This window comes from Cucurbita pepo, chromosome LG03, assembly GCF_002806865.2.
Source record: "Cucurbita pepo subsp. pepo cultivar mu-cu-16 chromosome LG03, ASM280686v2, whole genome shotgun sequence".
NCBI classification, from domain to species: Eukaryota; Viridiplantae; Streptophyta; class Magnoliopsida; order Cucurbitales; family Cucurbitaceae; genus Cucurbita; species Cucurbita pepo.
In genome coordinates, this window is record NC_036640.1 from 11531389 (window position 1) to 11544377 (window position 12989).

The following is a 12989-nucleotide window of genomic DNA, read 5'->3' on the forward strand; positions in this document are numbered from 1 at the left end:
GGGGGGGGGGGGGGGAAAGAATCTCATATTAATGCAAAAAAGACAAAGCATGAAGCTTCTAGTTAGTTATTATAGGATTAAAGGTAAGACAACAGAGGCATTTACCATCTTGACGCGTATTCCTAGTCGTCTTGCTTGTGTAGAACCTTCATCACGCCACACGTTCTGAAAAAACAAAGATCAGAAAATTGAGCAAATGGAAAAGAGATTGGAGTTTCCAACCTTCAACCACAACCGCGTTCTCTGAAATACCACGCTACTGCCTTCATGATCATTGTCTCTGTAAGTGCTCTGTTAGACCATGCACTATGGATGGCTATGGCTTCTTTGGATATCCAGGCCATTAATTCAGTAATGGTCAGGCACCATAAAAGACCCTGGTGGAAACGATTTCACAACATGTTTGCTTCCTATGATTGGCAAATAACAACATTGCACTCGAGGTGCATAAATATGTCTAAGATTCCTCCTTCAACTGCATTATTAGGTACAAAAATGTCTTTTTCTTTTTATTTCTTCAATGAAAAGTTTCCTTTTTTTTCTTTAAACTTCTTTGAATTAATAGAACCTGAAATTACACGTGTTCAAAGTCTGTTGGCATTGTCTGGTTATGTCTTCGATGCCGACGATTGTATCTTTTACTGCGATGGTGAGATTTGGGTGATGGACTAGAGGCACTAGAATGTTGAATTTCTTCTTCTCTTGTCATTGTACCAAAAATGTAATCTAGAGGGTCTGCAGTAGCAGCATCAGCGCCCGGCTTAGTCTGCATATAACAAACGTTCAAATCAGACAAAACAATAGACAAACGACCAGTGAATCATCCCATTTGAATAAACTGCATTTAATTTCCTTTGGTGCAAGGCAACTTGTGGAGAACCACGAAGATACTTCCTTGCATCTTTGGTAAATACTTTTTAACTTCAGGAACTTTATAATTACATGATTTTGAGGATGCTTAGTTGAAGTTCGTAAGCATGGAAGGAACACAGTTTTTGATATTTGGACTTCCAAATTTTGAATTCAGATTCCAGTGTTTATGATCCACGTAACTACTATAACATTAAGATCAATTCTACCCAAATTGATCATGGGATGCACAGATTGGTGCCTCCTTGGATTATACAAGATTTCCTTGTGTTTTGATCACTATAGCACACAATTCTTTTTTGAAGTATAAAGGCAGAAACTGAGTAAACAATCATAAAAAAATTGAAGAAGTATTAGTCAGAGGGGCAGAAACTGAATAATTGCACTTACAAGGACTGGCGTGAACTCAAAAGCATTTCCTTTGTCATCAGGGTCACCATAGGAATCACTCTGGTTAGGATTGGAATCGCGGTTGGATGAATCATGGTGGTTTCCATGCAAGTTGTCCTTAGGGTCATTGTAATGCGTCCTCTGAGCATGCGCAACATCGTCACTGAAGAAATTTCGATAACGCCACCTTATTTTTGGCCGGTCCAAGGTTGAATCGTCAAACACTTCCTCATAAAAAAAATGCTTGGATATGTGCTGCATGGTACGAGGATCATTGTGATATTTCGTCACTACACTGCAATGAGAAAATAATTACTGGTCATTACAAGAGAACTCACCATGTAATAATATTATAAAACCTCAGAAGTTGAGAGAATTGTTAGACGAACACGACTCTCCACAATGACATGATATTGTCTACTTTGAGCGAAAGCTCTCATAGCTTTGCTTTGGGCTTCCCCAAAAGGCCTCGTACCAATGGAGATAGTATTCCTCACTTATAAACCCATGATTTTCCACTAAATTAACCAATGTGGGACTCACTCCCAATAATCCTCAATCCTCAACAATCCTCCCCTCGAACAAAGTACACTATAAGCCTCCCTTGAGGCTTATGGAGCTCTCGAATAGCCTCTCCTTAATCGAGGCTCGACTCCTTTCTCTGGAGCCCTCGAACAAAGTACACCCTTTGTTCGACACTCCTTAACCAATGTCGTACACCCGTTGTTCGACACTTTAGTCACTTTTGACTACACCTTCAAGGCTCACAATTCTTTGTTCGATATTTGAGGATTCTATTGACATGACTAAGTTTAGGGCATGGCTCTGATACCATGTTAGACGAACACGACTCTCCACAATGGTATGATATTGTCCACTTTGAGCGGAAGCTCTCATGGCTTTGCTAGGCTTCCCCAAAAGGCCTCATACCAATGGAGATAGTATTCCTCACTTATAAACTCATGATCTTCCACTAAATTAACCAATGTGGGACTCACTCCCAATAATCCTCAATCCTCAACAAGAATAGGATCCAAAAAGTATGAGATCCCAAGATCAGTATCACTGAAATTTACTGAACTATGGCAATATTAATAATAAGCTGATGAGTTATTCGTAGTCGAAGTAAACTAATATAAGTAGATAACACCCTTCTTTCTCTAATTAAACCAGCTTCCAAGTACTTCAGAACTCGAGCATTGACTCGAAGCCCAAAAGATACTCTATGGTTAGTCCCCCTTGCTTCTCCAATTAAGCCAGCTTGAAAGTATTTTTGATGCTCATGCAACACCTGAGTGGCATAATGCTACCTATTCTCTTGGCCACTATGCGAGGATAGTGACCACAGACGCCTACTTTGTCAAATTTAAATAGATTATAGCACTGCTGGCTCCTGTTAATGTGCTCATTATACATAAAAAGTAAATAGGAAGACAACATCAATAATTCTAGCAATAGATATAAAAAATAAAGAANAACAACAACAATAATAATAATAAATAAACAAATAAAAATAATTAAAAAACCATACAAAAAAACAAATCCAACAAAGAGATTCAGAAAACACAGCCTACGAGAAGGGACTCAAATCCAACAACATCAAATGAAGATAATAATTAAAGAAGACCTAGAGAAGGATGCATTAAACCTCAACTCCTCCCAAATCTCGCACGACCTCTCCACCTCTCGAAAGGGTCTATAACAAGTTTTTAACTCATAGATCCCAGCAACAAGAGATCAAGGCTACATCATTCAGATATCTTAGCTGACTAATAACTTTAGGTGTTGATTTAACGTGGTTCTTCATGGATATCAATAAGATTTGATTCTAGCATGACTCTGTTAGAAAATTCCAATATTAATAAGGGCGAGTGACCTACATATTTGCCAACTCCTTTTGCATTCTACTTCCATCCAGAGCAAGGATATGATCAACGCATGAACTTAGGGACCTGCTAAATCTCCTTAATCCAAATAGCGCACCAGCTCCTGCCATTACACAATCCCCTTGATAAATGAATTGAAAAGTAATTTCCACACAACCTAAAAATGAGCAATTAATTTTGCAAAAGTGTTTGTGTGAGAGAGAGAGTTCATCTCACCTCCAGAAAGATTTAGCCGAACGAATTTATTCAGCCTCCATGTTCCTGTCAGAGCAAACTAAAGAGTGATCAAAGGAATAAATGAAGGAGGGAGCAGGCGGAATTGCAGCTTCAAGATGCCGCAAACATTTAACTGATATATATCCGAGTGTGTGCTATTTCTTGTACACTAGAAAAGCAACACAGTTTCTTTTGTTAGGGCACACATCATCACTAAACCCTAAACCCTAATCCCTANTTTTTTTTTTTTTTTTTTTTTTTTTTTTTTTTTTTTTTTTTTTTTTTTTGTTTTTTACATCTTGAGTGTCAAGGGCTCTAGTCTTTAGATTATGGTTATGGCTTTCCCCACTAATCCCCAAGGAGGATTTTTCCACTCCAATGCCTGCACAAGTAAAGATTTTAAGATTTTTATACAAGGGCTTAAACCCAGGACCTTTGAGGGTATCTTAAAATTGAGTATTATCAACAAGAAATTCACACGTATTTTTTACTACTTGCTTTTAAAGAATATCACCGATTCAAACTATTTAGTATTTTATACGATGTTCTAGCATCTAGGGGCATAAACACGTAAATATTGAAAATTTAAAAGCTCCCTCTGGCCTCTAGGTATCCTCATTGTATCATATTTTCAGATGAAGGAAGATGAACTCTGCTGGATTTTACAACATACCTGCCCATGTCACACCACCTCCAACGAGAAATCCAAATGTAAAATCTCGAACAGCCTTTGACTTACATGTTTGGAGCACATTCGCTTCCTCGATCGTCAAGCTGTTCTATGTTGCAAAAATGAGTAGACGTAATAAGTTCAACGAAATTGAAGAAAAAAAAGAAAAAAACAAGTAAAAGCGTAGGGATCAACTTGGACAGCAGAACTTGAAACCACATCTTGCAATCAACCGATGAGCAAAAGATTAGCAATTCTAGGCTCGAACCAAAATTAGTACAGCAGTTCAACTAGGAACTAATTTAATGCAGGAAAGGAGCTCAACAATGAATCAAATCAATAAAAAATGGAAAAAAAAGACTCGTCAGGGTTCTATATAGATCCTTGTCAACAACCAATTCCAAAAAACTAAGATATACGCTGTAGAGGAACTCAAAATGAGATTGATAATGTGCAAATTCCAGAATGGAAGACGAAGGGACGGGGAGAATTTTAGTGGAAAGTGAAATACCTGTTTGGACCTGAGAACTTGTTCGAGTTCAAATAAAGCTTCGCCCATGTCGGAGCTCCGATCACCACGACTAAACGGGGCAAGCGAAACCTGAGATGTAAAGATGCAAATCCCTCCCGAGGACGGTACAGACTAATGGACCTACAATCTTGAGCCTAACAATCTTGGGCCTACAATATTGGGCCTACAATCTTGGGCCTCGCTTGTCACATTTATGGACCAGTAAAGCTTTTTGGCCCAACTTAAAATTTAAAAATCTTTTCCTTTTAGAATCGCATGTTAAAAAATAAATTAAATTCAAATAAGAAAAAAAAAAAAAAGAGGAGGATTTCACGGGAGGACTTTCCCGTTCTCCGGCACGGCTCCATTTTCCCCGTCCACCATGGGCGAAGCTTAACCCAAACACAATGGAAGCGCTCAGCCATTCAACCTCCATCCTTCCTCTACAACTTCAGACATACCCCACCAGACCCACCGCTCTCTCCGCCGCTCTCTCCGCCGCCTCCAGCCTCCTCCCTCTCAAGCAAGTCCACGATCGAATCCTCCGCTTCAAATTCGAACGCTCCGATTCTGATTCCCGAGATTCATGGGCTCGCGTCGAAGTTGGGATTTGGGTCAGACCCATTTGTGGAAATGGGGTTGGTTAGAATGTACTCTGGCTGTGGAAGGATAATGGAAGCTCGGTTGGTGTTCGATAAAATGTCTCACAGGGATGTCGTTACTTGGAGCATCATGATTGATGGGTATGAAACTAATGTCGTTGCTCTGCATTTACTAGTGATGGTGAATTCGGTAAAATTCATTTGATTTAAAATTTTCTTGCGAAGTTTGAATCCCCTGGCCACATGTAACTTTGTGGGTATTCTTGTATGCCAAATGTGGGAGTTTAGAAGGAGCGTGAGAAGTCTTCACAAAGATGCCAAAGAAAAATGTAATGTCTTGGACAAGTATGATTAATGCTCTTGCAATGCATGGAGATGCTCATAATGCTTTACGTGCTAGCGTCATCACCCGGTGTCCAAAATTATGAGGCTAACGACAATATGTAACGGATAAAAACGGACAATACGTGCTAGTAGTGGCCTAGGGCTGTTACAGTGGTATCAGAGCCATAGTCACCGAGCGGTGTGCCTTCGAGGAAGCTGGCCCCAAGTGGTGGATTGTGAGATCTTAGATCGGTTGGAGAAGGGAACGGAGCATATCTTATAAGGGTGTGAAAACCTCTCCCTAGAAGAGGCGTTTTAAAACCGTGAAGTCGACGACGAAACGTAACAAGCTAAAGCAAGAAATTGGCACTTACATCAAAAGTTGGCAAAACGTAACGAGCGAGAAAAGGTTGTGAATGAGCATTGCAAGAAACAGTAACGAATTAAAGTCAGAAACTGTGAAACCGACAATATTTATTGGCAGTGAGTTTCAGCGATTACATCAAGAGTTGAAGACAAATTGTGTGCTCACTAATTTAGATGAAGAGGAAAGGAACGAATTAGTCCTCTGGCACTGCCCTCATGAATGAAGGGCCACGCATTTGCATGCCTCAAAGGTTATGGCAGGAGATCATCATTGGGGACAGAACTAAGCTTCACCATTACAGAGAGGGTTCGTGTTCTTGTAAAGACTACTGGTGACCAATTCACGTAAGTATACAGTTTATTAAATGTTCATCAATTCTGTTGCCAGAAAAAGAAACCATCAAATAGATAGAAGAACCCTGATTCTCTGAAGTTACATTTACAGATAGCATCAACTAACATCTTGATCCTAAAGACAACACAACACACAAGGAAACATTTAAACAAAATTTCAAAAGCTTCTCACCAGAGATGAGATGATCTCCTTTCTCCTCATGTTGGAGTCTTAAAATCACTTGTGGCTGTAACAATCTCATGAAACTTGGTTCCAACATCCAAAAACACCCAAACCTCGTTCTTCAGTCTTCTCATGACTTTCATCATCCAATGTTTGAAGAAATCTGCAGCCATAACATTCAAGCTCGAGTTCTCTAACAATGAGCTCTGTCGATACTCAACAACCCATGTATGAGGATCTAAGTGCACAGCCGAGGCACCCCATTTGTTCTGTACCCAAGAAGTATTCGCCTCTCGAACCAGGTAACCTATCCCTCCTTCAGACCACTAAGAAACAGAAAGACCAAACAAATCAATGGAGTTTCTTTAAGTTTTCCTGTCCATTGATCAAACTCAACAGGGGTTGTATTTACCTCTGTAACTCTGCCTGATAGGATTGTGAATGAGCGTTGTGAAAACCCTGTTCGAAGCAATCCAGCAGTCTGCAGAGGCCATCCCCATATGCTCACTGCCTCTGTGGCTGATTTGTACATTGTACACTTTGAACTTAAGAGCATTCCCTCCTGCAATCGAAGAACAAGTTAAGAACACGACTGAAATTATACCCAAACAGAGCCGATTGAATCTACCTGGTCAATTTCCCAATATGAATTCGAGTGACTGCAATTTGAAATCTCCCCATTCATCATCTCCTGCAACACTCTCTGCAAAACCCTAAATTTTCCATTCAAATCTTCCACGAACTGAGATTTCTTACTCGCAGTTCTAACAATTTCCGCCGACAGCTTCGGTCGAAAAACCGCGGCGATCGCGCATGAAAACCCAGAAGTCGCCGCAAAAATCAAGCAAATAGCAAAAATCAACGTCACGAACCGACGAAACTTACTCGAATCTTTTTCCCCTTCCTCAGCTTTAAATCTCGAGGTCAATTTCACTGGAGATTTAAATTTAGGGCAGTTCAAGATCCGAGAGGTGCCGGAAGTCGGTGTGGTCAAAATCGAAGGGTTAAAGGAAATCGGAGTGGTTTCCAGATTAGGTCTTGAAGCAGAGAGCTTCGTGAGGGAGCTTTTCTGGACACTGTAAGGCATTAGGTCTAATGTGGCGTTGATACTGTCCAAGCAAATCTTGCAGTTGCAATTCGCGTCTTTCCGGCAGCCAGGGTAGTAACAGCTGTCACGGGCTTCCGACCTCTCATCATCTTCCCCGGCGACGGTGACGGGTGTGGTGGCGGCGGTGGTGATGGTTGAATTTGAAGAAGCTGAGGATGAAAGGACCGTTTTCATGGCTTCTTTTTTGGGTTCCGTCTCTCAATGACCAAATTTTCAGCGAGAATGAGAGAGAGAGACTTGAAAATTTAATTCGAGAAGAGAGAGATTTGGTTTCGAAATTTGAATTTGCAACGGTCATACATATGATGCCACGTGGGATCTATATCTTTTCTGGCTACCTAGTCAAATATATTTTCCATATTGTTTTCATTAAAAGAATATATTAATTATTTTATGCAGTTTCATCTTTACATAATTTAGGAAGTCTATACAAAAACTTCCATATTTATGGCATTGATATTCTTATCGTCTTAAATATTTATCTTATTAATCTATTTTTTTACGGATTTAATCATTTAAATATGAGTATATTTTTTTCCTTAATTATTTCTCACGTCCTAATCTCCTAAACTATTTTAAATCTGTGAGATCCTGCTTCGTCAATTAGAGAGAGAAACCAAACATTTTCGTATGTTGTGTGGAAACTCCTCCCTACGAGACATGTATTAAAACTGTGAAGCTAACGACAATACATAACAGGTTAAAATAGACAGTATCTACTAAGAGTGATCTTGGACTCGGACTATCATATAAAGTATTAGAGCCAGACATCGGACTGTATACTAATAACGACGTTGGCCCTCAAAGGGTAGATTATGAGATCTCTAGCAACTCCCATGACATGAGCTCGTCCTTGCGACGACCGCAACCGAGAAATATCAGGAGGGAATTTTTAGCCATTATGAAAAGTATAGTTTTTTTTTTCTTTGTCCAGTAAAATGAAGATAGTTTTGTAAATATGGGATCCGATTTTTTACTATTGGGCCCTATTTTTGCGTAAACGGCCCAATCAAGAGTCAACCCAATATCAAAATTTTAATTTTTGTCCCATTATATTTGAAAGAATAAGTGATAAAACTATTAGACAAATACGACTATCCACGATAGTATGATATTGTCTACTTTGAGCATAAACTCTCGTGACTTTGCTTTGGACCTCCCCAACAGACTTCATACTAATGGAAAGAGTATTCTTTGATTATAAGCTCATGATCATTTCCTAAATTAGCCTATGTGGGACATTCATCATCCAACAAAAACAATATTGTTTATTAACAAATCCTAAAATTATTCTCACCAATACATATATAATCTTATCTTATGATTTTAAATTATTAAATCACAATTTCAAGAACAGATAAAATTACCATTTGATTTATCACAAATCCTTTAACTAATTAATTACATATTATGAAAGACAAAATGGATTATTCTTAATTTCTACTACAAAACTTAATTAAAGGTGGGCCCCACTTGTGTGGGTCAACCTTATTGCAAAAGGCCAACTCATTGTTATAATAAAATTAATTAAAAAAAAAAGGATAATGCAACCACTCTTAATAATTTCATCAAGAAAAAAGTCAAAAGTCAAAAGTCAAAAGTAAAATCCTATTTATTTCAACTTATTACTAATCTTTTAATTAATTTTTTTTTTGTCTTTATATGAAACAAATAGTTTCCTGTCATTTCAACCCATTTGACAATCCATGTGCTCAAGATTTTGGCCTTTTTTAAAGCTTCAATTATTACTTTCCACACAAATATTTTTATGCATTTAGATCAAATTAATTGTAAATAATTCCATTATATATATATATACATAAAAAAAAGAAATAANGGATTTTTTTTTTTTTTTTTTTTTTAGCTAATAAAAAGAAAAAATATTTTCAAAGCAAATTAGAAAATGGGCATAGATTTCTGTACAAAGAAAGAGCCTTCAAATTATATATTATTCGAATAATAAAGAAAAAGGGAGAGAAAAGCATGGGAAGCCCTAATTGGTTAATTAATTAATTAAAAAGTCTCCAAAAATATAATCAGCAGAGCGACAAAGACGACATGTCGAAACCCACCTGCGAGGAGCTAGCCGATCTCCCATACTTCTTAGAGGAAGAAGAAGAAGAAGAAGCCGACATGTCGCTGGACCTCCTCCTAAGCATGAGCCTCATGCCATCAGCAACACGAACGGCAGGGTTAGACTTGAACTTACGGCAAAACGACATATGGGCATTGACAGCTTCTTCCAAGCCCACCAATGGCTTCTTGCTTCGCTTAGCTTCGTCTCTTACAGCTTCAGAACAGAGCCCACATAGCCATTTCCCTTCAAATTTGGCCTTAACTTCACTGATATAGCATTGGGTGCAGTCCTCTTTCAGGCCACAGCAGTCGCACGTGACAACAAGCTCAATCTCCATTAAAAAAGCTCGAAGCTTTTGGGTCAATTACACCAAAAGGAAGACGACCCAGAAATGGGATGCCAGAATGGCGAAATGGGTAAAAGTTGGTTTTTGAAATGGACTTAGTTTTGGGCATCAATGGCGGAAGGACATTTAAAAGGGACAAAGGGAGAGGTCGTTTAAGGTTTTAAATACCAAAATTCCCTATGCTCTTATTATTATATTTTAAATCATATTATATAAACCAATTAAAACCGTTGACTAAAGTCGTCTTATTACTTGGATTCTCTCTCTCTCTCTCCTACCATATTATAAACCATAATAATTGAGTAATTTAATAATTAATTTGATTACTTTGATTAAACTAAGTTTTTTGGTCTTTTGGTTTCATTATTGTAGTTCTATTAATCAAGATTGATTGAACTTACCAAATATATATTTTATTGCAGATGTCTGAAGGATATTAATCTTAAAATATGAGGTAATTAATTAATTATAATATTAAGAAGAATTAGATTGATAATACTTTAAAATTATATAGAGATCAAAATAAAATATATTTTATACGCGGAACAGATATAATTTAACTTTATATATGATGGTTGAAGCTAGAAAATGTAGTATATTGAAACTTTATAGTATTTAATTATAGCTTAAATGTGTCTACTCCCTTGGTATCTTAGTAAGGAAAATATGGCAGAAATATATACATAGGGCATTGTCTTAAAGGAGATGAAGGGTAGGGTTTGAGCTGGGGATCAATTATTTGATTTTGTGTTTGTTTTTATGTCAATATTTGCTTGAAAATGACCACTAAGTTTGAGTGGTTCAATAGCCACGGATTGGCCTTTAATGGTTGTGATGGTCCATGTTCTTGAATGTAGGTCGATTGTGATAATATCTCCTGGTTAAAATATATATCATCAATTCTAAGTTGAATGTTCGATTCTCACTGAAGCATGGAAGGGCATTGAGCAAGATGAATAAAGTAGACAGACGTTCACTTGAAGTTAGGTGTAAGAAGCCTGCATAGTTGTATTCAGAAAGCATTTCTGAAACTGTGCTTTCCTATCGTCAAAGATGAAACTTGTTGTAACGACTCATGCCTAGGATTCAGCACTAGAAGGTCCTGACATTCTCCTACATCCCGTGTGACATATACATGTTACTTACTCTTTGCCTATGATTCAGCACATGCTTCCTGGGAAAATTCAAAAGAGGCTATTCAACATAGAATAGCTTCTAGTAAAACACGTTAATCATGGAGTTCTTATAATTGAGCTACCGAAAAGAAAGGTACCGCTCATGATCGCTCTCATTCGAATGTGGTATAATAGACCGACCATATTAAAGCAAATTAATGATATGATTGTCTTCCCCACCAAGAAATTAGAAGGCTAATGGAATAGGTAGCCATTAAAGTGAGGTTTAGGGGTTGCCTTTACCATGTTTTGCATTAATTTTCTCCCTTGTTTCAAGCAAAATGAAATGAAAATGGATGAGGTGGACGACAGTTGAACATGTTACATTGTGTTGTCTTTAGAGATGTCTTGTCACTAATTCCAAACCACTTTCCACTTTCCATCTTCTTTTTGGGACAAAACATCGTGCTACTCCTCCTAATTCTTTGTTCTTTGTTCATTAAACCTAAATAATGTTTTACCCTACCTAACCTACCCCGTTCGAGATACAAATATAGTTTCTTTCATCGAGTACATCAATTTTAAATAATATCCTTTGGGTATAGTTAATAAGTTTCAGTATGATAATTTCGAGAATACCACGTTACAGTAGAGATATATAGAGAGGTTTATTATCATTGCCAGTAGAGAAACAAATCTGGTTCAGTTTGATTCATTATGAAGTTCACTGTACGTATGAATTCTTTTGGTAATATCAAGTGCCTTGACTTATGTTTGTTTGACGACATAGATCAACTGATACTAGCTAGTCAGGATCTATTCCATTATTGTCACTCATTTATGTTTATATAGGACCACAAGCTAGGTTCGTCGGTGTCGCATACTCGTGCCTTTACGTCTCTTGTTTAACCATTGGATATGACCACACTTGTCATAATTTTGCCTCTCATAGCTATTAGCTTTATCCAACCAAAACATCACTTTAAATTATTGAAAACTTTATCGAATGCAACTTCTCCTTTGATATTTATCATTACAACTATTTTCAAGCAATTTTTACGAACATTTTTTAAAATTTAACAAGTGAGTTAGGAGGATTTCAAAGTGTGATAGCTTTTAATCTAGAGTACCTGCTTTAACGAGCTAAAATATGTTCGGGTTGACTTTTATAAACACGAGTCGTGTCTTAATAAACATTCCAACAAAACATTTTTTTTTTTGTGTGTGTGTTTAGTTGTCAGACGTTGACAATAAATTTCGAACATCTGCCCTAAAAACATAAATATGTAGGTCTTTTAATGTCCACAAGAATAGAAACGAAACACGTAAATGAGTGGACCGTGGAGGCCTTAAGACATACGTTGGCTGTCCGGGTAGAGACCAAATGCTTCTGGCCTTTCCTCCCCATGTGACTTTATTGAGAAATAGCTCCCCAAAGGTCACAATTTCTCAGAGAAAAGGGAAGAAAATGGCCCCAAATAGATAGCCTTAAAAGAGGCATGTGGGGCTGTTGAAACAGAAAAGTGACCTTTTGATTTGGCTGCAACAATTTGAGATAAACTTGTGAATTTCATCTGTGCTTGTCATGCTCTTGCATTCGGATTCCGACAGCTGAGAACTTATCTCATGAATGTTTCGCCATTAAAGTCGACACTGTGATGTCTCATTCTTATGTTTGAATGTCACGAGAGCTTGTCCCAAAGATAACACGATTATTGGATAAGTTCTCATTCTGAAACGTCATGACCTATCTTATATCTTTTACTACAGACAACAAAATTGTGTTTTTAGAAGAAATCATCGAAAATGACCATGAGACTATGCATGCATACTACTTTTTTCTTATATACGAAGATCATTCGATCGTTTGTCTATACCTAACCTACGAGGTAATAAAAAACACATTATTTTGAATGATTAGGGAGTGATTGAGGTTGGGTATCACATTATCCATTATATAACCTAAACTAGACCTAAATGGCATTGTCTTG

General features: G+C 37.6%; 3 protein-coding genes across 5 annotated transcripts; all 3 read right to left on the minus strand.

Moving 5' to 3' along the window:
• Nucleotides 1-66: 66 nt before the first annotated feature.
• LOC111790494 lies at nt 67-4652 on the minus strand. Of its 3 annotated transcripts, XR_002814477.1 has the most exons (7): nt 4544-4652; nt 4036-4141; nt 3363-3407; nt 3141-3249; nt 1261-1555; nt 223-766; nt 67-165 (listed from the first exon to the last, which is right to left on the minus strand). XR_002814477.1 is itself a non-coding variant. In XM_023671412.1 (6 exons), exons 1-6 carry the CDS (start codon nt 4589-4591, stop codon nt 575-577), a joined length of 795 nt encoding a protein of 264 aa, XP_023527180.1. In that variant the 5' UTR covers nt 4592-4652; the 3' UTR covers nt 67-574. The 3 variants fall into 3 exon arrangements, 2 of the variants coding, with proteins under 2 accessions (XP_023527180.1, XP_023527181.1); XM_023671412.1 differs by having other exon boundaries at nt 67-766; XM_023671413.1 differs by lacking the exon at nt 4544-4652 and adding an exon at nt 4228-4534 and having other exon boundaries at nt 67-766; nt 4036-4136.
• Nucleotides 4653-6175: 1523 nt separating this feature from the next.
• On the minus strand, nt 6176-7807 carry LOC111790490. The gene is made up of 3 exons (XM_023671409.1): nt 6981-7807; nt 6765-6914; nt 6176-6678 (listed from the first exon to the last, which is right to left on the minus strand). Exons 1-3 carry the CDS (start codon nt 7632-7634, stop codon nt 6388-6390), a joined length of 1095 nt encoding a protein of 364 aa, XP_023527177.1. The 5' UTR covers nt 7635-7807; the 3' UTR covers nt 6176-6387.
• Nucleotides 7808-9374: 1567 nt separating this feature from the next.
• Nucleotides 9375-10042, minus strand: LOC111790510. Its single transcript, XM_023671432.1, has one exon. The coding sequence runs from the start codon at nt 9872-9874 to the stop codon at nt 9497-9499; it is 378 nt and encodes a 125-aa protein (XP_023527200.1). The 5' UTR covers nt 9875-10042; the 3' UTR covers nt 9375-9496.
• Between the last annotated feature and the right edge of the window lie 2947 nt (nt 10043-12989).